Raw genomic sequence first — 24,336 nt, 5'->3', positions numbered from 1 at the left:
GGATACCATGCAAGGTGCCACTAGACTGATAATGCAGGGGTCTGGGATCATTCCCTCAACCTTATTAGCTCTAACTCACACTCCTATGTCCCAACACATGTTCACACACACACACACACAGACATCAACATGTAAGAGAGGCTCTTGGAACAATTTATTTGTCCTCAGCATGACATTCAATCCCGCAGGCACCCCTGACCTACTGGCAAGACAACCACATTCAACAATACTGACTTTAGTGGTTTTGCTTTTTCTGCTTGATTACCAGTTCATTCTCTGATTACTGAGTGAAAACGGGACATCCAAATAACCCAGTGAATGTCACTCATGTTTCTGTGCATATGTCAATACATGGAAGTCATTTGTGATCTCTTGACACTGAATCAACACGTACTAAAAAGGATTTCCCTATTTTCCATCTTTTCTTTCTTGTAGCCACCTGAGATGGGCCGATTCGTGGGGGACTCAAGATGACCTCACTTAGATGTCAAAGACGTTCCTTTAATGTGTTCTTTATTTTGTAATGTTCTGGTTTGTTTTTGCCATTAAAGTTATGCTGCTGCAGGCTCATCTCTCTGCTTGAGTTCTTACCTTAGTATGTCTTAAGTGAAGAACATGGTTTAAAAAAATGAAGCTGACACAGCACTTATTTTCCTAATGAAAAAGGTTGCCTTATTTCAGAAATCGGATGATTTAATGAGCGTTTGTATCTAAGCCCATCCTGGTTGGTAGGAAGGGGAAGAGAAGCAAGGGCTGAACTCACTAGATTGTATACAATAGCATGATTGACTGTTTCCTGGCGAAAGGCAGGTCGGAGAAACCATCAAGAGTGATCAGACCTCACCAACACAGCCACAGCAACATTCACACAACCAGACAAGAAGAAAGTGAAACGCAGTCATAATACAAAAAGGTTTGTATTAGTGGCCATAATGATTATCTGCAGCTTCAACTCTCATCAAGTTCATCAGTAGACCTACAGTAGATGTCTAAAACTGACAGTGTGCACACAGGATACTAGGTACAATAATACCAATGCAATCCTGACCATATAGGACTATTAAGTAGGATTGGGAAATGGACTCAATTTACTCAAAACGGCAGTGTTAAGTCAATGCGGTTTTATAACTTCAAAGTTATGATATTTTATTGGGGTACAAGGTCAAATTAGGAGATATGTATACAAAAATGTGTACTGAGAGATAGGTACCACAATCTAGAATAATCTCGATCATCTCAGATCATCCTGTCAGTCAGGGGAAGGGAATACAGTGGCTCTAAACGTCCATACTGAGTTAATGGGAAAACATTCATTTAAAGAATTATGTTTTTAATGGGGGAAAAATGGGTTTAAACTGGTCCAAAATGAGAAGTATGATTGTGCATAGGCCAATCATCATTATATTAAACACATTTGGCCACTAAATACCACTGTTTTTCAGATTTTATCTAAGTTGGCCCTGAAAAGGGTGTGAGAAACTACACCTGAAAGGGGCTGGCTTGGAGCAATATGAAAATTAAACTTTGTCGTAGGAAAACAGTGAAGACATCATTGGAAAGGTCTTGGCCTGGGGGGTAACATATATCAGTATGATAACTGTGTGAGGTTCCTGCTCCTCAGGAGTGACCTTTGAACCTTGAAATTGAGACACTTATGAAGGCTTATAGGACAGCAACAAAATGTGCTACAAACATGGGGTCAACAGTTTTGGAAAGCTCTTGACCATAATCGAGGGTAATCCAACAGGGGGGGGTCACTGTGTGGGGCCAAAACCAAGAAAAAACACAATTTTGCCCTTTAAATAATAAGAAAGATCAAATCTGAACAAAAATATGTGTTCTCCACCTTCACAAAGCTCTGGAGAGCCTCCATGTTTCCTTGTAATCTTGTCACATGATAGGGAAAAGACAATAGAACTACAAAACGTGTCGCAACACACGTCCGCATATTGCAACTCTGTACAAATTGTAGTTCTTTAAGCATTCTTCCAGGTTAGGGTTAGGTTTGTGAAATTAGGGTTCAGAAAACATCTATCGGGCCATTTTTCAACAGAAAAAGTGTGCCGTAAACAGGGCAAACATTTCAAACAATATGAATCTTTCTTCATTTCAGAAATCTCAGCTGTGAAGAGATAAAGCCATACAGACATGCTTTGGTGAGGAATCTTCATTCAAGTTCGAATTGAACTTTTAAAAAAAAAATGCAGGCACTTTAAACTCGACTGCCAGTGTAGGCGTACTTAACATGATTGGTAATTCTCTTGTGACAAACAGTTTATTGCCTATTCTTAGAAAAGAGCCTTCAAAACAGGCTCAAAGTACCATGAACCTTCATAGACATGTCATGGGGTCTAAAGTTCCTTCAGGGTCTACAGTAAGTATTCAAGTGAACAGAGTTATGGTCGATCCCTGACTGGGATATACAGGGTGTTGGTATTGAACCAGCAAACCAAAACATGTTGTCCTCTGGATTCTATTCCCCAACTGCATTGTCCAGTCCCTTTTTTATTTGGGAGAAAAAGAGAAGATAAACAGGAATTAGTTAAACACAAACCTAGAGCACTGCATTTGTCACAGAATAATCAAACAATGTCAACCCATGACAGTATATATGACATACAGTAATTTGCTTGTGTACAATATCATGTCCTTAATTACCTGCATGTCCATGTCCTCCTCATCTGAGTAGCTCTCCACATCACTTGCTAGATCTTGCTCCTCAAACTGCTCTTCTCCCTCTTCAAGGTCCAGTGCAGACCCATCAAGTCCTGCCCTTACCACTTGCAAGTATTTATTTCTCACAGTGATAAGGTGAGACTGCAGCTGAGACCTCCTTCTGTTGAACTCTGCCTGAAGACCTCGAAGTCCTTCTTCAGAGAGGCTGCAGTGGCTACCTTCATAGTAATTAACAAAATATTTAAAAAGTCAAAATTACATTTATATTTTTCTTCTTTGAAATACATGTAAGTTTCCTGTATGTTACACACATACATAGATCACATAATATCTTCCAGTGAGATGCATGTGAGATCTGTTTGAGTCCTGAAAACGGCATTAAAAAATCAGCAAAACAGACAACTTAAAGGTCCCATATTATGGTCATTTCTGCATCTTAACATGGTTCCTTGAAGTCTAAATGGAATGTTAGTAACATGCTTTGGTCGAAAAAAGCTGAAGGATTGAGCACAGCAGGGTTCTTGAAACACCAGTTTCACAGCCCTGCTCCAGGTGGCCTGTTTCAGTGCCTTTCCCTTTAAATGCTAATGAGCTGCTGCGCGCCGCCCACGGTACCGCCCATCTCTTCCTGTCTGCGGAAGACGTGAGGACGGCATCATGTGACCATGGCAACGGCGGAGTTTCAGGAAGTAATGGCCGCTGGACAACAGACTGCGGTCCGACCCAGAACAAAAGGCTCCAGAAGAAAGTAAGCAGCCAATAATTAACATTGATGTTTCTCAGTGGTTAGTAGTTAATTTGTTACCTCGACATTACTTTTATGTTACTGCAGACTAAGTAAAGTTTTACGGGCTTACTGGCCGTCTGCCCCGCGTTGTTTCAAATAACAGCCCCCTTCTCCTGCCTCAAGTGTTTACATCATAAAGCTTAGCCAAACCTCGGCTGGTGTTTACTGCTGTCCAGTTGTTGTAACGCGGATGCAATTTAGCAACAGCCGTTACAAGACAAAAGCATAACCCCATATTATTATTTACCTTTATGTAGCCAGGTAAGTTGATTGAGAACCTGTTCTTATTTGCAGTGACGACCTGTAATTAGCTACTGCCAGTAATTTTCAACTGTAGTTTTCAGTAAGCCAGTTGCCCCCCATCACCTCTCTACCAGTAGAATTGTTTTTTAACCAGTCACAACGGTTTATAAACTTTAGATATATCACCAAAGAAACAAAGCGACGTGATTAGCGATTATAGTTTACAATGAATAATAAAAATTCTGCATAAAAGCAGGTGTTCCTGTGGCAATTGTGAACAAATGTCTACATAACCTGAGAATATCTGCTGTATGGAAATACCACAATGAAGTGTGAACACTGGGCAAACATGGTTGTTATTTTGCAGTCTATCTTTTCTGTAATCTATTGTCACTCACTTACCTTTCATAATTTCTAGGTTACACGAAGACTACAGCAGCTTCCTGAGCCACCATCATGCATGGTGGACCCTCCTGGCCTGTAACCTGTCTGCCTGACTGTATCTGCACTGCAGAATGCACTGAACATTTATTGGGCAGACTATGGACCTTTACGTTTGAGGGGAATAGTGCAGTAAGCTTTTAGTCACATAAATACTATTCATTTATCGCAAAAGTGTTATGATGAAAAGTACATAACTGATTCCTCTATCTTACATTGCTTATAGTTTATCTTTTACTTATTACCATGAAAATTACATCGCAATCAATGAAAACACAGAACAGTTAGGAAAAATGTTTTATTGTAAGAAACATTTTTAAACGTGTTGACATGAATGAAATAATAACAAGAAGAAGAAAATAAATATCTGAAGTGAAACAGTTTAACTTTATATATTAACTTCAATATCAATAAGAAAATAATAACAAATAAAGTATCTAGTTGCCATGGGTGTAAACATTCAGTGCTGACTTTATATTGAATTGTGTTCAGCCTATATAGCCTACACAAGCTTTGTAAGCTGGTGCTGGGGCTCTCAGGGGCGGAGAGTGAGAGTTGTGCTGCCTGTCTGCATGGTCTGAGAGATCTTCAGGGATTATGAGTTTCAGCACCTCGTTCACATGTGGGTCAGGGTCCTGGAGAACCTTCTCGAGATCAGGTCCAACAGTGCATCACCGCAGTCTGCAGTGCAATAAACAAAAATGTATGTTTACAGGAAAATTGCAGTAGAACCAAAAAGCCTTGTGCTGTACTGTTGTAAAGTTTCTCTTATTACTTAATTACTTAGTGCTTGTGTTTGTTTTCAACCTTTTGTGTGATGCCTGTGTGTCCATGTTTATTTTAATTTGAGAAGTTCAAATAAAAGATTGTAAAACTTACAGAATGTCATGCCTGTCTTCACGGGTTTGGCTCTGCACTCTCCCTTCCTGGACTTTGGAAAGCTCAGTTTGAAAAGAGGATCTCCTGATGATGTGGTGGCTTGTCCTCTATCAGCCTTCTCACTGTAACGCAGTGCAGCCAGGTAGAGTCTTGAACAGTAAAAAGACAATAAAACATAAAACAATTGCAAGAAATGGGCAAATGTTCTCAAGTGATCACAGTTAGGAGTAACACATGACAGCACTGTTACAGTATAATTCAAGCACTAAAGGCTGCATCGCGTTACGTTACTCTAACCTGACCTCTTTATTTCTGTAACGAGTGATCTAACATTTCCAAACCAGTGATCAGATTAAAGTGATTTATTCAAGTCACTGTGCATTACAATTATTTTTATCATTTTCCTCAGTAAAAATATATATTCTTGCTTTCTTCTTGCGTGTTGGTAGTGATGTCACGTACGTCTCAAGTCACGTTTTTACCATGAGGATAACTCACGTGTAACACCACGCAGCAACACAAAAATGGAGGGAGGAGAGAGATGCGCGTTTTCTAGCTGGAAATATGGTCATTATTTTGAGTTATTAAAAACAAAAAGTCACGATTACTTGGTCAAGGGCCCGGTCCAGCCTGCTGTGTAGCATTCAGCAGTACACTGGTTTTGCCCTGGCCTATGCCAACATATTCCAACTTAGCAAACGTTTTCAAATGCATTATTTCACAAAATCCTGAAAACTTAGACCCGGCGGAGGGTGTGTGTATGTACCTTGACCGACCGGGTCTCTGGGTTTGCATGTGGAGACCGTGTTGACCGCGAACTAGAAGCTCGCGGTTAGCATTAGCCTGGAAGCTCGCGGTTAGCATTAGCTGGTACTATGGGACACTGCTTGGTTAGTTCGTGTAAAATTGCTAAATAAACACAGCTAAACACTTGCACATGCAGACATTTACCTAGGACGCGCATTACATAATGTGCAAGATCAGAAATGTAATACACAGAGTGATTCTGCTGTAGCACTAACTTGTGTGGTCAGAGAAGCTAACGTTAGCGGTTAGCCGCTAACCATACCTTGTTCTCATTGGTAAAACACACAGTACATCACGCACGAGTTCAGCCTTATCTACAGGAACACACAGCACATTATTTGTATACTTACATGTCCTTGGTCTGCAAGTATTCCTTTGAGTAGACGTTAGCCGACTACTCCTGCCTTGTACTGGCCCAAGTTGGTGAAACAGTCAGCGTCAAAGTGGTTCACACACACCAACAGTTTTTTGCCAACTTCAGCTGGGACATTGGCCTCAAAAATAAATTCAGTCCATGCAGCTCTTTTGTCCTCTGCAGCTGGGAGACGATGGAGTGTTTTGTGCTGGTCCTTGCAACCAACAACAGCGCACTTCTCCTTGAGCTTGGACATGGTGATTTCAATAGCGTAATGGCGGATCTCCCAGACGGTAGCTGTACCTGGTGGGTGGAGACACCGTGCGGTGAAGGGAGGGGCAGTGAGGTAGCCATATGCAAATGAGTGGCCGTCGACGTCGACAGCCGCAGCAAATTTGACTGGTGTATCTGGAAACTGCAGGCAGGACCCCTTTAGAAATCTGTATCTCACTCAAAAAAGCATGGATAGTCTTTTTTCAAAGTTTCTAGGTGTGTGGCAGCACCATAGACCCACAATAACACCCCAAATCCCAGAAAAAGTCAGTTTTTCATAATATGGGACCTTTAAATCTTTCTATGGAAGAAAAATAAAGCTATGGGTAGATGAGTGTGATCTGTTGATGTTTTTATTGTAATGGGTAATGGCTTACCCTCAGTGCTGATGGCTAGACCACTCAAAGTCTGCTCCCTTCTCTTGAGGAACTCCCAGTGTTGCCTTCCTTCTGTGGCAAGGATCATCACCTCTTCCTCAAGTCTTCTTATGTGCATTACCTTATCAAAAATCTTGCCAAGGAAATATGTAGCCAGCTTGTACTGTGTACTTACTGACAGGGCCGATTTGCTCTTGGGGTTGGACCATTGTATCATGTTGAGCCACATAGATCTCAAGCTGTTTCTGTTCCCTCCACATGCGGTTGCGGATCACAGAACGTCCTGAGTTGCTGTCTGGGAGACATCAGAGAAGACACATTCCGATACATGAAAAAACCTAATATTCAAATGTGAAAAACATTGTTAAAACATTTGATGTCTTTCACAAACTTTGTACCTGTTTGGCTATAAAGCCGTGCCCTATGCTGCCTTAGGCCCAGAGAAGTCTCCTCAATTCTTGATCTCACTTGTAGCAGAGAATCATTACTGGCTGCAGGGGGTTCTTTACAACACAGAGCAATGTTGAGTTATGCAAGAACATTGTACTGATTGATTTATTTAATCAGAGAAGTCCCTTAAGAGACTGCTCTCTTTTACATGGACACCCTGATCAAAGTATATATACAAACAATAGAAGAACACTGAAGTTACAGTGTACTGCAAATCAACAAATCATACAAGGAAATCAACATAACAGACAAGACCAACTCAAAGAAAGAACATGCTCATAAATTACATAGCTATGGTCCATAACAGATAAAAAACATTGACCGAACATTTTACTTTCTGCAGAAAAAGCAAAAATGCTTGTTTCAATTGTAATGCGGAACTGTTACATATTATACAAGTTGATTAAAGACACCTACCATGTTCAGCCCAGTCCTTGACATCTCTGACCCACTGTTCCACAGTCCCATCATTTGCAGACATCTCTCCCTTGAGGGTCTCTAGGCTCTGCCTCTCCTTCTCAAGATTCTGCTGTGTCTGTAGGAAAAGGAGGGATGGGGGAAATTAAACTTTAAGAGTGACATTTGTCACTCATATTGCAATTTGGCCGCTTTTCTGAAAGAAGACGCTTACCTTACGAAATCTTGTGCACAAGGTTTTACACATGTTCTCCATCTTTCTCTTATTCCAGTTAGCATGTCTGTGTGTGCTGTTACAGACGAAAAAGAAGACAAAAATGATGCTTGCCTAGCAGCAACAATTCCGTTAAAAGGCTCCACTAGTGTAACTCTATGCTGTCAAGTCATGCTATCTTTATGATTATTCTGCACATAAAATATCAAATATGAAAAAGATTTGATATTTCATAAAATATCAAAGCCTACATCCAACCTCCTTTGCCCATGAACTTTGTGATTATGGCGGTCCTGGACAGGAAGGAATTAACCATTTCCACCTCCTCTCCCAGGGTAGAACCCGCTCCATCCTGATTGCCTCCTCCCCATTTTATCTGACATTTTAGGAACATACAGTGCAGTCTATTAATCTGAGTTCAGGGAAACATGCATTGTTGTTTTGGCTCTGTAAGGGAGATTGGATTTGACATGGAAAAATTACTGGCATCAAAACACAAGGGATGAGTAAAAAATACCTCACACTTGATGCCATGTGCTTTTGCATAGAGCACAGACAACAGAGGCTTCATGGTGGTGAGGTGACTGTACTCTGGGCAGGCTTCAGCAATTCTCTGGATGTAAGGCCAGTACTTGCATATTACATTCATGCAGAAGAAGGCTGGTGGACTGGCTGTGATTTCCTTCTGCAGGAACATCGGATACGCAAAGATCTCACCCCTGTGGGATTGCATAACAGTATTGCAGTAATTAAGAATCACTTCATGAGAATTTGAAATAAATGGAACTGTAGTGAAAATACAAAGAATGTTTTTATACTTGCCTGTACATATTCAGGGCCCGGAGGATAATGCCATGACGGCACACTGCTACTTCTAGACCCTGGGGAAGAATTCAAAATTAAATTAAATTAAATTAATTTTAATTTAACAATAATTTGGCCTTTTCTTCAATTCTATATGCGTATTTAAATGTTATTACTGCTACTTTTCTCCAAATGAAAAAGCAAATAATTTTGTTTAGAAAACCTCCAGTGTGGACGCAGCCCAAAACAGTTAATAACATCATATTAACTATTAATTGCACAAATCTACCAGCTGGTCCAACTATGCATGCTCGTTAACTGTTGCAACTGCCATTTCCCTTGATGAGGACACAGGCATTTGGTCCCTGGACCATGGCTGCCCACTGTTTCTAAATAGTAAGGATGGGTTCATGTAAATTTCACCCATTGTGGGACAATCAAGGAAATCTTATCTTATCATAAAATGTTGTATTTGGCAAATAACGAATTCCCGATTAACTATTTTTCTATCATTATAGATAAGATATTCCTTTATTATTCCCACAACGGGGAAATTCACAGGGGTTAGAGTGTAAGCAAAGGGTGGAATACAATGCACTACCACAAAATGTAATATTAAAAAGCCAAGACAACTCAGTGGCAATCATAGAAGCCCCAAGACAATCAAGCAAAAGCCTGCACAAATAAATAAGTCTTAAGTTGCCTTTTGAAGGAGTCAGCAGACTCTATCGAACGCAGAGAGAGCGGAAGATCGTTCCAAAGCCTGGGAGCAACAGCCTGGAAAGATCTGTCTCCTCTGGTCCGAAAACGAGTGCGGGGAACCATCAGCAGATTCTGATCCACAGACCTCAGAGCCCGAGCTGGGGTGTAAGGCTGGATCAGATCACTGATGTAAGGTGGAGCCTGACCATGTATAGCTCTGAAAGTTAAAACCAGAATTTTAAAATTGATCCTTGAGGAAACTGGCAGCCAATGAAGAGCTTTAAGAATAGGGGATATGTGTGTCCTCCTATTAGAGCGGGTCAGAATTCTTGCTTCAGAGTTTTGCACTAACTGCAGGCGAGACAGCTCCTTCTTGTTCAGACATGAAAACAAACTATTACAATAGTCTAAACGCGAAGACACAAATGCATGAACGATCAGCTCTAAATCATTTTGTGACACCATTTTCCTTAGTTTAGAGATTTTCCTCAGTTGGAAAAAACAGTTTTTAGTCAGTTGTTTGCAGTGTTGCACTAATGACATGTCTTTGTCCAATACAACACCCAGGTTTCTTAGGCTCGGTTTAACAGACTGGCCTAAGTCACCCAAGTACTGGCTCAACCCTGGAATTGAGTCATCAGGGGCAATAACCAGTGTTTCTGTTTTGTCCACATTTAGCTGCAAGGTGTTATCACTTAGCCATTGTTTAATCTCCATCAAGCAATTAATTAAGGAATTTAGCCTCTGGAGCTCAGTTGGCTTAAAAGAGCAGTAAAGCTGGACATCATCAGCAAATATGTGGTACGAAACATCAGAAAATCTCTGGATGATTTTTCCCAAGGGGATCAATTATAACAAAAATAATACAGGACCCAAAACAGAACCTTGAGGGACTCCACACAACAGATCCGCTGACTCAGACCTTATTTGATTAGCCGTGACACTAAAGCTACGCCCAGATAGGTATGACGAGAACCAATGTAAAACTGACCCTGACAGTCCTACTTCATCCCTCAGTCTTCTCAGCAGGATCTGGTGGTCAACTGTGTCAAATGCTGAGGACAGATCTAAGAGAACTAGAACAGTGCACTTTCCCGAATCAGCAGACATCATAATGTCACTGGACACTTTCAGTAAGGCTGTCTCCGTAGAGTGATGTTTGCGGAAACCAGACTGAAACTTCTCATGGATGTTATTCTGATCCAGGAATAATGACAGCTGTTCAGAGACCACCTTCTCTAAGATCTTGGACAAGAGTGGGAGCTTTGAAATAGGCCTGAAATTACTGAGGTCAGTCGGGTCTAAGCCTGTCTTTTTGAGTAAAGGCTCCACTATGGCATGCTTAAATGCACTGGGAAAAACACCTGTAGAAAGGGAGAGGTTAACCATTTGGGTAACCCAGGGGCCAATTTCATCAAACACTTTCACAAAGAGCCTAAATGGAAGGACGTCGGATGAGCAAGAGGAGGGTTTCATCTTGGTCACCAGTGCTGAGATATCAGCCAGAGTCACAGACTTAAATGAGGACCACAAGCTGGAGACAGGCTCAATGAGAGCAGGGGTTCCACACAAAAGGGGAGGGATTTGATCCTTGATCATCTTAATTTTGTTAGTGAAAAATCTCAACAATGCATTGCTGTCAGCTTCACAAAAGACAGGGGTAATTGGAGCAGCAGGACAAACAAGAGAATTGATCGTGTCAAACAACACTTTGGGGTTTTTCTTATTCACTGTTACCAGTTGGCGAATATAGTCAGATCTGGCATTTTCCACCATCTCATTGTATGAGGACACAAGATCCCTGAGATAAAGTCTGTGCACCTCAAGGTTAGTGGATTTCCACAGACGCTCAGTCTTTCGACATAGTCTCTTCAGACTCAGGGTATCTTCATTTGTCCAAGGGCACAGTTTTTTCTGTATTGACGAGTTCGATTTAACAGGTGCCACCTGATCCAGAATTTCAACACAATGACTGGTAAAATAGTGAATGAAATTGTCCACATCAAGGCAATCCTTGAACAAAAGAGGGTCAAACATAGCAGAAAAACTGTCTGCAGTATTAGCAGAGATAACACGCCTCTGAGACCTAACTTCTAAGGGCTTAGGCTCAGGGCTAAAGTGCAGATTAAACAAAACAAGACAATGATCACTCAGATGGACGTCCTGCACAGACACATTTGAAATGTCTAGGCCAAGCGTAAAAACTAAGTCTAAGATGTGGCCTTTTTGGTGTGTGGGCTCAGAAACATGTTGCTCAAAATTAAAAGCTTCAGTCAAAGTTAAAAGCTCCTTTGCGGAGCAAGATGAGCTGTCATCAACATGAAGGTTAAAGTCTCCAAGAATTAGAACAGATTCCAACTTTATTATGGAGGATAAAAAGTCACTAAAATCCTTCAAAAACACAGCAGCAGGACCAGGAGGACGGTAGACTGACACACAATAGAATGGACTTGAAGAACCCACCATGACCATCTGGGACTCAAATGAAGTGAATTCCTGTGATTGAATCACTTTGCATGTGCAACTGTCCCTGAATACAACAGCCAGACCCCCCCCACGACGACATGGGCGGGGCTTCCCGACAGCAGAGCAGCCTGCTGGACAAAGTTCATTAAGATGAATAAACTCTTCCTCTCTCTGCCATGTCTCCGAAAGACACATTAAATCCAGCTTTTCTCTTGTGAAAAGATCGTTCAGAGAGAAGGATTTATTTGCAATGGACCGAGCATTCAACAGGCCGATATGCAAAGTTGATGACGTCACGGAGGCAGTGTCCACAGAGCGCAGCGGGATTGGTCGAAGGCATGTCCAGCGGTCACTAGGCCTCCAGCTGGACCGTGTTGGCAGAACCGGTGTAAACACGGAAGAGCGTGGAGGCGATGAAAGCCGCTGACCACCACACCAGCGCTGTGTAGGCTCCAGGACCTCCGTTGTGGCCCAAGCAGACGGCAGCGTGGACGTGTCACACACACTGAGGAGAGGAATCCGGTGCAGACACCTTGCGCGTCCTCCATGGCCGAGAATGGCAGAGCCCAGGTGTGCTGCAGCGCGTCTTCGCTTGACCTGGACTCCTGAACGTGAGCCTCTTTTCCTCGATTTCCTGCGGGCTTTGCCCGGGGCCCGACAAAGCAGCAGACACTCAGGTGAGTCGGGGTCGATGATAAAGGGAGGAGGAAATGCTTGTCTGTACCTGCCCCGTGTGAAGAACAGGCCCTCCATAGACTCTCTGATACTAAACAGAGAGTCCCGATCATAGATCCGTAAGGCTGAGACACATCCATTAGAAATACGGGCTGATATGATCACATATGTTGTAAATATGACCATTAGCAAACTATACAGCAGGAGACGAGCCATGGCACTGCCAGTCACAGGCGCCATCTTGCACTAGAGGTTATGGTATGAAGTATGGAGAGGGGTCATTTTTCAAGATGCCAAAAATAAAAAGAGTTTTGTAAAGAAAAGAAAAAGATTTTATATATATATAGTACTGCATGTGTGGTGGGAATAGCCCCCTTCTGCAGCTTCCTTAACCACAACTGTTGGTGGCAGAGGCATGTGGAAGCCATGAATCATTGATTGCCGATTTTGCAGTGCCTGGAACTCATGGTGTATGTCACAATCACAACAGCAATACTGCACAGTAGGGATGGTGAGATTCACCGATTCGTATCGGTGCATCCGTATGAACATTAACGATGTGGTTGCATCGATGACAGAAGTGTGCATCGGTTAAAAAATCCGGATGAACTCGATGTATCGTGTATAAAATCTCTGCATCGATAAAATCCGACTCGTATCTATACTTAAACTAAACTAATTTAGAAGTAGGACCAAGTGCTTGTTTCCGTTCTCATCACCACGGCCGCGATCGGCCAATTCAGCCAGAGTCACGTCTCACGCGAGTTGGAGGCGGGGTGAGCAGAGCACCAAACAGCAGGCTGGAAATCAGAGCCGGTCAGAGAGAAAGTAAGCATGGATGAAGAAGAGATACAATCGCCGGTCACTCACAAGTCTTGTGTTTGTGGACACTTCGGCTTTTATAAAGAGATGGTCAGCTTGAGAAATGCCATCTGTAAAATGTGCCGTGCCGCGATTAAACACACAGGGAGCACAACCAATCTAAGCTCTCGCCTGAAGCGGCGACATGGCGTTAATGTGACAGAGAGGTCTCCTTCGGCTCCAGTGGTTAGCACCAGCGGAGGTACTGCTGCTAACACAATGTTAGTGTTTGTGTCGCTGCGTGGTTACACGTGAGTTGTCCTCGTGCTGAAAACGTGACTTTTCGCATACATGACGTCACTCACCGAGACGCAAGAAGAAAGCAAAAATATATATTTTTACGAAGGAAAGTGACAAAAATAATAGTAAGGCACGGTGACTTGAATAAGTACTTCAATCTGATTACTGGTTTGGAAATATTAACACTTTAGATTACTCGTAGTGGTCAGATTAAGGTAACACGTTACTGGCATCACTGATTGTGTAGTTCAGGTGCAACATGGAGCTTAAAGATGTAAAGAAAAAAAGGAGGAGGAAGATTGGAGATATGGACCCATTTCAAACAAGTTGGCGCAGTGACAACATGTGTGTCAATCTGTACAATCTGCCAAAAGGCAGCACTGCTTAGAGTTTAGTTTCCCATTGTCCCTGTTGAAAGTGTGAAGCACACTGTAGAAATAAAGAATGAACATGAACTATCTGCACCACTTTGTATTCCATTGTACAATATTCTTCTGCATCGCATCGTATCACACTGTATCGCATTGTGTTAAACCAAATTGTACTGTATTGCACTGTATCGCAGTAGGTGGGAGAATCGTATCGTATCTTATCGGTGGTTGTTTTATATGAATCTTTAATGTATCGTATCGTTGGCAGTGTATCTAGATGCATATCGCATCGCCTCAGTGTTGAAGATGCACATCCCTACTGCACAGGCATGCATTCTTGACATCTTATGATGGCTTCCTTGCTGAGGAATCTTTGACAGAGCCTTGGTTTAATGCTGTTAGCTTTCAGCATGTTGTCCAACAGCATCTGTCTGGCTTCCTTCCATCTCTCTGAGGAGAAAGCATTCCTGGTTTTCCGGTCCATGGCTTCTGTTGGTGGGCTGGTGTCCACATCATCAATACCGACATCACAGTGTGATGCACTGAGATGTCTCTCCAGTTCTTTTAAGGCAGCATCTGTTTCAGGAGGGGGGTAAAATGTTGATGAAGCAAAATTGGGGCTTAGCAATGAATCGTAATTTTACAAGCTACAAATATTTTCTAGGAACATGTGTATCAAAATGCCATTCCACATTAAGCTTTATGGCGATGCCGGGATGTACAGGCTTATAAATCGTATTCTACAGACTTGGATTGGTAGATCCCCACAGAAATCACACCACAACACGTCTTTCACAGCCCACATTTTCACAAACATGTCAGTTTTTTTAACCAGGCTGTAGAAAGCAAAGTCCACTCTGAGCCTAGCTGCCCGCTCAGCACCAGCACTATGTCCTCTGACCCCTCCCCCTTCACACGGTTCTTCCTGGTTTTCCAGATTGTTAATTTGGCCAGACCAGAGATAACGTTTATCAGAGTGTGTACCATCCTCTTCTGTGCAGAGTAGCGTGGACTGTAAATGAAAAGACTAAAAGAAAAATGTTCTCCCAAACCCTGAAACCATAACCGTAGCTTGTTGAAGAGCGGACTCAGCCTGGAACACTCAATAAAAAGATGCTGGATGGTTTCAGTCTGTTGACAGAAGGGGCAGCTGTCCCCTGTGCCAGGATCGAGGTGCACCAGATACCTGTTCGTAGCTATGGCCCCATGTACAATCCTCCACTGGAGGTCACCCGTCCATTTGTCAACGGGGGGGTTGTACAGGGACCGCCAACAGCCCCCCGGGGAAGATCCCCTGCCAAAAAACTCTATCCACCTCGACACCTTCACCCCTGCCAGAGAGCGTAAGTTTAAAACCTTCACACTGATGTTGTAGGCTGCTTTTTTACCCAAAGTCTCCCAGTTGTGGTGTTTTGAGAGACAGCAGAAGGTCGTCTTCATCCTGCCACTGACCCACAGCAGGAGAGACAGCCAGGGAAGGAAAAATGTACTCATGTTCATCATCCCATTGGTCAGATAGAGTGCGGTCTACAGCATACGCTCTGAGGGCTCCTGGCAGGGAGGCACAGACCTCCTCCACCAGCCTGAGGAGCAGTCGGTTGGACCGAACGTCCAGTAAGTCAGCCAGTTCAGGGATGAAAAGTTTCATGAGGTGACCCAGCTTCACACAGCCGGCCTCTCTCAGTCTGGATCTCATGCTAGCTGAGGACAAGACCTGAGAGGTGATGAAAGCATTGGAGATCAGGGGCTCCTCAAAGAGCCACATCCCTGGATTCACCGCAGCCTTCCTCTGGACCGACCGATCTGCCACGCCTGTAAAACAGTCTGGTAGAATGGAGTTAGACCAGTTAGATCGAGGGATTGCTGCTTCAGCAGGAACAGGTGCTTGTCGTATCCCAGCCGTCCAGCCTTCCTCAGCAGCACACAGGCGGTGTCGATCCATGGTGAACCAAAGCTGTAGAGCAGTCTCTGGGCCGTCTGCAGTCTGAAGGCTTTGATTCGAGCTGTAATGTCTATCAGGCCCTGCCCCCCTTCCTGAACCGGCAGGTGTAAAACTGCTGACCTCAGCCAGTGATGTCCCGACCAGAAAAAGTTCACAACTGTCCTCTGAATGCCCTCAACCAGGCCTCTGGGTGGAGGTAAGACTACCAGTCTGTGCCAAAGGGTCGAAGCAACCAAATTATTGACAATTAGGACCCTGCCCCTATAGGAAAGCTGAGGTAGCAACCACTTCCATCTAGACAGTCTGGCACACACTCTCTCCATAGCACCCTCCCAATTCTTCTCCATGAAAGCCTCCGTTCCCAGAAAAACACCCAGCACCTTCAAACCTCCAGGTGGGAGGAGAGTTCCTGCCTCAAGTGGAGGAGTTTAAGTATCTTGGGGTCTTGTTCACGAGTGAGGGAAGGACGGAGCGTGAGATTGACAGACGGATCGGTGCAGCGGCCGCAGTAATGCGGTCTTTGTATCGGTCAGTCGTGGTGAAGAGAGAGCTGAGCCGAAAGGCGAAGCTCTCGATTTACCAGTCAATCTACGTTCCGACCCTCACCTATGGCCATGAACTCTGGGTCATGACCGAAAGAATAAGATTACGGATACAAGCGGCCGAAATGAGTTTCCTCCGCAGGGTGGCAGGGCGCTCCCTTAGAGATAGGGTGAAGAGCTCTGTCACCCGGGAGGAGCTCAGAGTAGAGCCGCTGCTCCTCCACATCGAGAGGAGCCAGCTGAGGTGGCTCGGGCATCTGTTTCGGATGCCCCCGGGACACCTCCCTCAGGGAGGTGTTCCTGGCATGTCCCTCCGGGAGGAGACCCCGAGGAAGACCCAGGACACGCTGGTGTGACTATGTCACTCAGCTGGCCTGGGAACGCCTTGGGGTCCTCCCGGAAGAGCTGGAGGCAGTATCCGGGGAGAGGGAAGTCTGGGTGTCCCTGCTCAGGCAGCTGCCCCCGCGACCCGGCCCCGGATAAGCGGAAGAAAATGGATGGATGGATGGATGGACCTTCAAACCTTGCCTGCCCCAGCTGAGGTTTCCTGGCAACTTTGGCACCATCCTGTTAGCCCACTGCCCAACCAACACAGCTTCACTCTTACCCCAGTTCACCCGTGCAGATGATGCCCTCTGGAACAAAGATAAAACATCACCCAAGTGCTCTACATCCCTCTGACTCCTGATCAACACACTGACATCGTCAGCATATGCTGATACCACCATCGGGGGGCGCTGCGGCATACCGGGTAACATTAGCCCTGATAGCCTAGATCTTAAAGTATGGAGCAGAGGCTCAATGGCTAAAGAGTAGAGCTGTCCAGAGATCGGACAACCCTGTCTGATGCCCCTCTGAACCTCCACTGGACAGCTCAGGCCACCTCCCACCTTCACCGAACACAGTGCATCTTTATACAGCAAGCTCAAATGTGAAAGAAACCCTTCTCCAAAACCAAAGGCCCTTAATGTGGACAACAGAAAACCATGGTCAACACGATCAAATGCTTTCTCCTGATCCAAGGAAATGAGACCTGCATCAATATTGCAAAGTTTACAGATGTCCCAGAGGTCTCTGATGAGGAACAGATTATCAAAGATGGATCTGTCAGGTATGCAATATGATTGATCTCGATGAATAATCAAGTCCAGAAAGTTTTTTAGTCTGTTGGCGAGCACCTTTGAAAGTAGTTTATAGTCTGTGCAAAGTAAAGCCACTGGTCTCCAGTTCTTCAGAAGAGCTAGGTCTCCCTTCTTAGGAAGAAGAGAAAGTACAGCATGTCTGCAGGATGGAGGCATCAGACCTATCTGAGAGGACTCCTGTAGCACCTCCCACAGGTCGGCTCCTAAAACCTTCCAAAAATGTTTATAAAACTCTGCAGGCAGTCCATCCAGACCAGGAGCTTTACCAGAAGCCATCTGAGTCACAGCAGCAGTGAGTTCCTCCAGGGAGATGCTGGCGTCCAGGACAGCTCTGTCCTCAGAGGTGAGCTGAGGAAGTCCCTGCAGCAGCTGGTCCATGCTGTCCCCGTCACCGTCCTCCCTCCTGAACAGGCTGCCGTAGAAGTCCACGGCGTGCTGTCTCATCTCCGTCGGGTCAGTCGTCACTCGACCGCCAGGGAGCCGGAGACAGACCATCTGCTTGGTCTGAGAGACCGACTTCTCCAGATTAAAAAAGAAGGATGTGGGAGCATCCATGTCCTGAACACTGGTGAACCGTGACCTGACCAAAGCACCTTTAACCCTTTCCTGTAGGAATGAACTGAGTTCCTGTCTCTTCTGATGAAGCCTGTGACTGTCTGTGCTGCCATCAGTGGCTATGCTATCTTCCAGATCCTTAATTTCTTTTTCCAGATCATGTATGACATGTCTCACTCTGGTTGTGGAATGACTTGTATATTGTTGACAGAACACTCGTATGTGTGCTTTTCCCACCTCCCACCACTGACTAATGGACTCAAAGTCCCTCCTCCTCTCTCTCCAAAGAGCCCAAAAGGTCTCAAATCTCTGGCAGAAATCTGCGTCCTGGAGGAGTCGGACATTAAAGTGCCAGTATGAGCTGCATCTAGTGGTTTGTGAGGTGTGAAAATCTAAAGTGACTAAGTGATGATCTGTGAAACCAACTGGATGAATGAAGCTGTTCAAGAGTCTATTACTAAAACTGTGTGATATGTAAACCCTGTCTAACCTGGCTGCACTCATGTTCCCATCCACCACCTTCACCCATGTGTACTGCCTGGCCTTAGGATGTTTAACCCTCCACACATCCACCACACCTGACTCTGACACCACCTGTGATAACGTGGAGGATGAGAGTAAATGAGGCTCCTGTCCTGTCCGGTCTAAAGTGAAGTCTGTGGTGCAGTTCCTATCTCCGCCCATCACTACACACTTGCTCTGATCACACTGTTTGACTGAGTCTCTAATCTGATGGAAAAAGTTGACCCTGTCAGAGGAGCGATTTGGAGCGTAGATGTTATAGAAACAGAAAGAGATGTTGTGTATAAGTGCTCTGATCAACACAGCTCTGCCTGCAACCAGCTCTGTGGTGGAGAGGATGTCCACATGGAGCCGAGGAGAGAACAAAACAGCGACTCCAGCAGACACGTTCGTCCCATGACAGAGAACATGCTGTCCTCTCCACCACAGACGCCAGTCTGTCTCATTGTTAGTGTCACTGTGAGTTTCCTGTAGGAAGACAACATCAAGTGATTTCTGTGATATCATCTCTGAAATGACTGCCCTCTTCTGTCCATCCCTCCCACCGTTTATATTTAAAGAGCCGACCCTGATCTTACTCATGAAGGGCTGAGAGAGGAGAGCAGAGACAGGTAGAAGAGACAGTAGGAAGAAGATCGCCTCACACACAATATTCATTTTCATTTTAACTTTTAGTTTTTAACCTCTTTGATGCCTTTCCTCTGTTGACTGCTTTCATCTTTCTCAGACTGGTCATGTGCTTCTTCAGACGGAAACGCTTCTTCTCATCCAGTAAATCAAGTCCCACTAATCTCTGCAGAGTCAACACACTTTTAATAAATTTTTCTCCATCTGGAAAATACTCAGCCACACTGACAGACTTTCCAAACGTTTCATCTAAGAAATCATTGATCTCATGCAGTGTGTAAAGCTCTGCACTGCCCAACTGTGAGCCATCAACAGACACCAAGTCAGAGTCATCCTCCATGTCTTCATCCTTCCCCTCACCTGTAACACTCTCCACAACACTTGCCTCCTTCACCTGTCCAGCAGCAGACAGACTGACGTCAGATTTACCTGCTGCCTCTCCTTCCCTGATCTCCTCCACTGTCATCGCCTCCTCTGCTCCTCTCTCAATCTGTTTTTCTCCTACCTGTCTATCTGCCTGTCCGCTGGATCCTTCTCCTGCTGCAACCTCACTCGGCGGGGGGGCACCCTCCGCCGATTCATCCCGCGGAGCGTCAGGCCCGGCCGCCGGCGCACCGCTCGGCTCGGCGGCCGGAGCGGAGCTCAGCCCGGTGTGACAGTTTAACTGGCGTTCATTTTAACTGGCGAGGGTCCCAGATGTGCTGGAGGTGTGGTTTGAGAATCCCGTCTGGAGAGGGGTCCTCGGCCATGTCCGCTAACCAAGAAAAACATACCGATCGCCCTGCTCATTGATCCAAGTCATGTATATGTGTATTCGTTTTGACGTGGCATGAACTCTACTATTCCACACGGAGATGCCGACGTCTGCGACCTGCAGACCACTGTTAGACGAGCTCTACAAAGCAAGCAGTGACAGTGTAGGTGACTGTGACGATGCCTGTCCGAAAAAACGCAACTGTCTATAAATCGTCCAAAAGTGCGTGTTGTCGGTTTCATATCTTTGTCGTGAATGTCTGTACTCACAAACAACTCATGGGTGGAACAGTGTGAGGCATTTGTTCACGCCGAGCGGCTCGAGAGCAGCGTGGAGACGCTGTTAGCTGTTGGCTGTGGGGCTGAGTGCGCAGCGTCCAGGTTAACTTGTGACACCTGTTACCATCGGGTATTTCTTTTATTCCGCGCTGCGCTCAAATAGTTACTGAATGAAAGCCACCATTCCCAGCCGCATACATAGTTATTAAGCCAAAGTCAAGTCGATGTGAAACCTGTATAATGTCATACAGTCTGCTCGTCAAAGAGTCTACAGAGTACGTTGACATCCAGCCAAAACTCAGCGTGACGTCAGTCAGCTGTGGCAATGCGAGAGACGCCCATATCAACCTGTAATACAAACACCTGTACCGACCATCGACCGTGGTTCATAGGAAAGCCCAGACATGTATCTCACTCTTCTCAAGGTATAACGACGGATATCAGAAGGGAGAAGTTGATTCCTCACCAGAAGTTAGGGCAGGTGTCAGCAAACTTCACTTTCAAAAGATAGTGAAGTAATCATTCGGTCCCTCACCACAAAAATCTGGGGCTGCAAAACATATTTGTGAATTATAATGAAGGTAACGCAGCCTAGACAGTCAAACTTAGCCTATCAAGTTTTATAAGAAGCCAAAATAAACATTAACGTATATTTTTACATGACATGTCACGTGGCAACTCTGCAGTGGGCTACTATTACAGTAAAATATACTTGAACTTCGCTTTTCCATTTCAATGATGCCATGTTTTGGTGTATTTATTGAATAAAAGAAGTAGTCTACAATAGAAATGTGAAAATATACCAAATAAAAAGTAGCCTCATTTGAAAATAAATAAGACACATAGTGTTTTATTTATTCTAATTTTAAAAAACAACCAACCAAAAAAAAAAGAACACAAGACAGTTTACATTTTATTCTAGTCCACTCCAGAAAGTTAATCCTTTTTTTATCCTTAACCACATACAGCGATCAACCCCGGGCTTGAACTTAAAATACAATGCTGTTAACTCAGGATCATTCAATTAATCACAACTTGATAACAACATATACAATTCTGTGTGTAGGCTGAACATTTTATGTCGGAGAATATCAGAATCACTGTAGACCTAAAACACTGATGATGATAAAAAAGATTAATTTTAATGTAAAGAGGCGCGCAGGGAGCCACTGCAGAGGCGCAAAATAGCTTACCTGTTTGCCAAAATCATGTGTTTCCCGTTCAGATTGAGTGAAATGCTGCATGTAGTGTTACACATCATGTGTTGGTCTACTGTGTGGGACTACTTTTGTGAAGGATGTGACAGCTAAAATAAAGTCCTGCTGACATTACTGTTTTCTTTCCTTTTGTAACAACTGTGGGTCACTCTTGGTACTGTGTGAGAGCGCACATAGGGCTTGCATTGCATCTTGAATGTAATATTGTCCACCACGATGTTGGATTTGTTTTCTGCTGTAACACAGGGCTGGTGTGTTGCCCATGGGTTGATTTGGTGGTTGTAAATGATGACAAATGGGGAACACAGCCAAAATTCTAAAACGTGGATGCTTCACAAACTGTTCAACACAGTAGCACAAAAGACGCACGCACACGCACGCACGCACACACACACACACACACACACACACACAGTGAAGGGAGAGTCAACTTCTCCCTTCTGATATCCGTCGTTATACCTTGAGAAGAGTGAGATACATGTCTGGGCTTTCCTATGAACCACGGTCACGGTCAGTACAGGTGTTTGTATCACAGGTTGATATGGGCGTCTCTCGCATTGCCACAGCTGACTGACGTCACGCTGAGTTTTGTCAGGATGTCAACGTACTCTGTAGACTCTTTGACGAGCAGGCTGTATGACATTATACAGGTTTCACATCGACTTGACTTTGGCTTAATAACTATGTATGCGGCTGGGAATGGTGGCTTTCATTCAGTAACCATTTGAACGCAGCGCGGAATAAAAGAAATACCCGATGGTAACAGGTGTCACAAGTTAACCTGGACGCTGCGCACTCAGCCCCACAGCCAACAGCTAACAGCGTCTCCACGCTGCTCTCGAGCCGCTCGGCGTGAACAAATGCCTTATACTGTTCCACCCATGAGTTGTTTGTGAGTACAGACATTCACGACAAAGATATGAAACCGACAACACGCACTTTTGGACGATTTATAGACAGTTGCGTTTTTTCGGACAGGCATCGTCACAGTCACCACTGTCACTGCGTGCTTTGTAGCGCTCGTCTAACAGTGGTCTGCAGACGTCGGCATCTCCGTGTGGAATAGTAGAGTTCATGCCACGTCAAAACGAATACACATATACATGACTTGGATCAATGAGCAGGGCGATCGGTATGTTTTTCCTGGTTAGCGGACATGGCCGAGGACCCCTCTCCAGACGGGATTCTCAAACCACACCTCCAGCACATCTGGGACCCTCGCCAGTTAAAATGAACGCCAGTTAAACTGTCACACCTGCAGGTAAACCCCGCTCAGCGTGACACCGCCCGCTATCAGCTCCGCCACAAACCTCTCCTCTTTCAGAAATACCACCACGCCACGGTTCATCCTGGACGCGTAGCAGAGGTTACCGTGCCCCACACGGTCCCCCACAGCCAGGAGAACCGCCTCCACCGGCACAGATGGGTCAGGCTGAACCCGAACGGCGTGCCGGATGGAGAGGGATGGCGTCCTGGAAGACGCCATCCTCACCGTGGAAACCGGCTCTACCTCCACTAACACACTTCTGATCACACAAACAACTGTTTACTGCACAACAACAATAAAACTACAACACAAACATTAAACAGAAAGTCAGAAAAAACAAAAGAAAAAGTTTGAAAACACCGAGACTCACCACCGTCCACTCGCACTCAGCACACTCACTCCCAGCATGCACTCCGAGAGAGAGAGAGAGAGAGAGATAATATAATACCAGGCTCTGAGAAATCAACACTTTCCCAAAATAATACAAATACACCCTGAATTTGAACACACAACAAACATGGAGAAACTCCCATATTTACTTGGGGAAATACCCAAATGTGAGAAAATAGCAGCCAAATTCATCATCTCATGTCACGACCTGAGGATAGCCAGTGGAACCTGAGAAACAACTCAGAATTTACTTCTTTGTATTTGTTTTTAATTGTTTCACTCTTACTTATTCATTTATTTATTTACTTCTTTTTCGTATCAACATAAATGCACACACACGCACACACACACACACACACTTACACTCACCAACACACACACACACACGAACACCACCACACACGCACACGCACACACACACACACCTACACTCACCCACACACACACTTACACTCACCCACACACACACACACGCACACACAGACACACACACAGACTTCCACAGTCTTTGTGCCTGCCATAGACTGAGAGACAGGAAGTGACAATCATTTTTTTTTTTTTTGTTTATTTGTTTGTTTGTTTGTTGTTTTCTTATTTTTGTTATTACAGTCCTGATGTGACTATGACTGAGTCAAATCATAAGTTATACATATTATATATACAGTATAACTCATTTATTGTAAATATTGTTCTCCTTTATTGTTATTATTATTTTGAATTCTAAATGCTTGCTTTGGCAATATGTACGGTGTTACCTCATGCCAATAAAGCTCTTTGAATTGAATTGAATTGAATTGAATTGAGAGAGAGCATCGTTTCCCGTTGTCATAACAAAGAGGAATTGTTGTGTTATGTACAAGGCACAAAAGTGAGACAGAATAGCATTTATCAAGGCATGTAGCCCATCTTACCTGTGTGAGTGGCCCTCAATGACAGAGAGGATGGCACTCTTCTTTGTTTTGGACTCCTGCATTTCACTGATATGAAGTGCCTCAAAGAATGCCTGACACTCTTCATCTGATGGTCTGATATCAGGAACACTAGATCATTTAACGAGATCCT

The 24,336-nt window shown here is 44.4% G+C and overlaps 2 protein-coding genes across 2 annotated transcripts; both read right to left on the bottom strand.

Moving 5' to 3' along the window:
* Positions 1 to 898: 898 nt before the first annotated feature.
* Positions 899 to 23,284, bottom strand: LOC115569389 (uncharacterized). The gene is made up of 10 exons (XM_030397454.1): positions 23,255 to 23,284; positions 8,742 to 8,800; positions 8,437 to 8,638; positions 8,171 to 8,295; positions 7,920 to 7,995; positions 7,706 to 7,823; positions 7,237 to 7,341; positions 7,014 to 7,133; positions 2,659 to 2,894; positions 899 to 2,500 (listed from the first exon to the last, which is right to left on the bottom strand). The coding sequence occupies exons 2-10, from the start codon at positions 8,747 to 8,749 to the stop codon at positions 2,474 to 2,476; spliced, it is 1,017 nt and encodes a 338-aa protein (XP_030253314.1). The 5' UTR covers positions 8,750 to 8,800; positions 23,255 to 23,284; the 3' UTR covers positions 899 to 2,473.
* Positions 10,284 to 12,241, bottom strand: LOC115569391 (uncharacterized). Its single transcript, XM_030397455.1, has 2 exons — positions 11,169 to 12,241; positions 10,284 to 11,137 (listed from the first exon to the last, which is right to left on the bottom strand). Exons 1-2 carry the CDS (start codon positions 12,084 to 12,086, stop codon positions 11,048 to 11,050), a joined length of 1,008 nt encoding a protein of 335 aa, XP_030253315.1. The 5' UTR covers positions 12,087 to 12,241; the 3' UTR covers positions 10,284 to 11,047.
* Positions 23,285 to 24,336: the final 1,052 nt, after the last annotated feature.

Source organism: Sparus aurata, chromosome 18 (genome assembly GCF_900880675.1).
Source record: "Sparus aurata chromosome 18, fSpaAur1.1, whole genome shotgun sequence".
NCBI classification, from domain to species: domain Eukaryota; kingdom Metazoa; phylum Chordata; class Actinopteri; order Spariformes; family Sparidae; genus Sparus; species Sparus aurata.
Note: the sequence above shows the minus strand (reverse complement) of the source record. Positions and strands in the feature narration are given on the sequence as shown.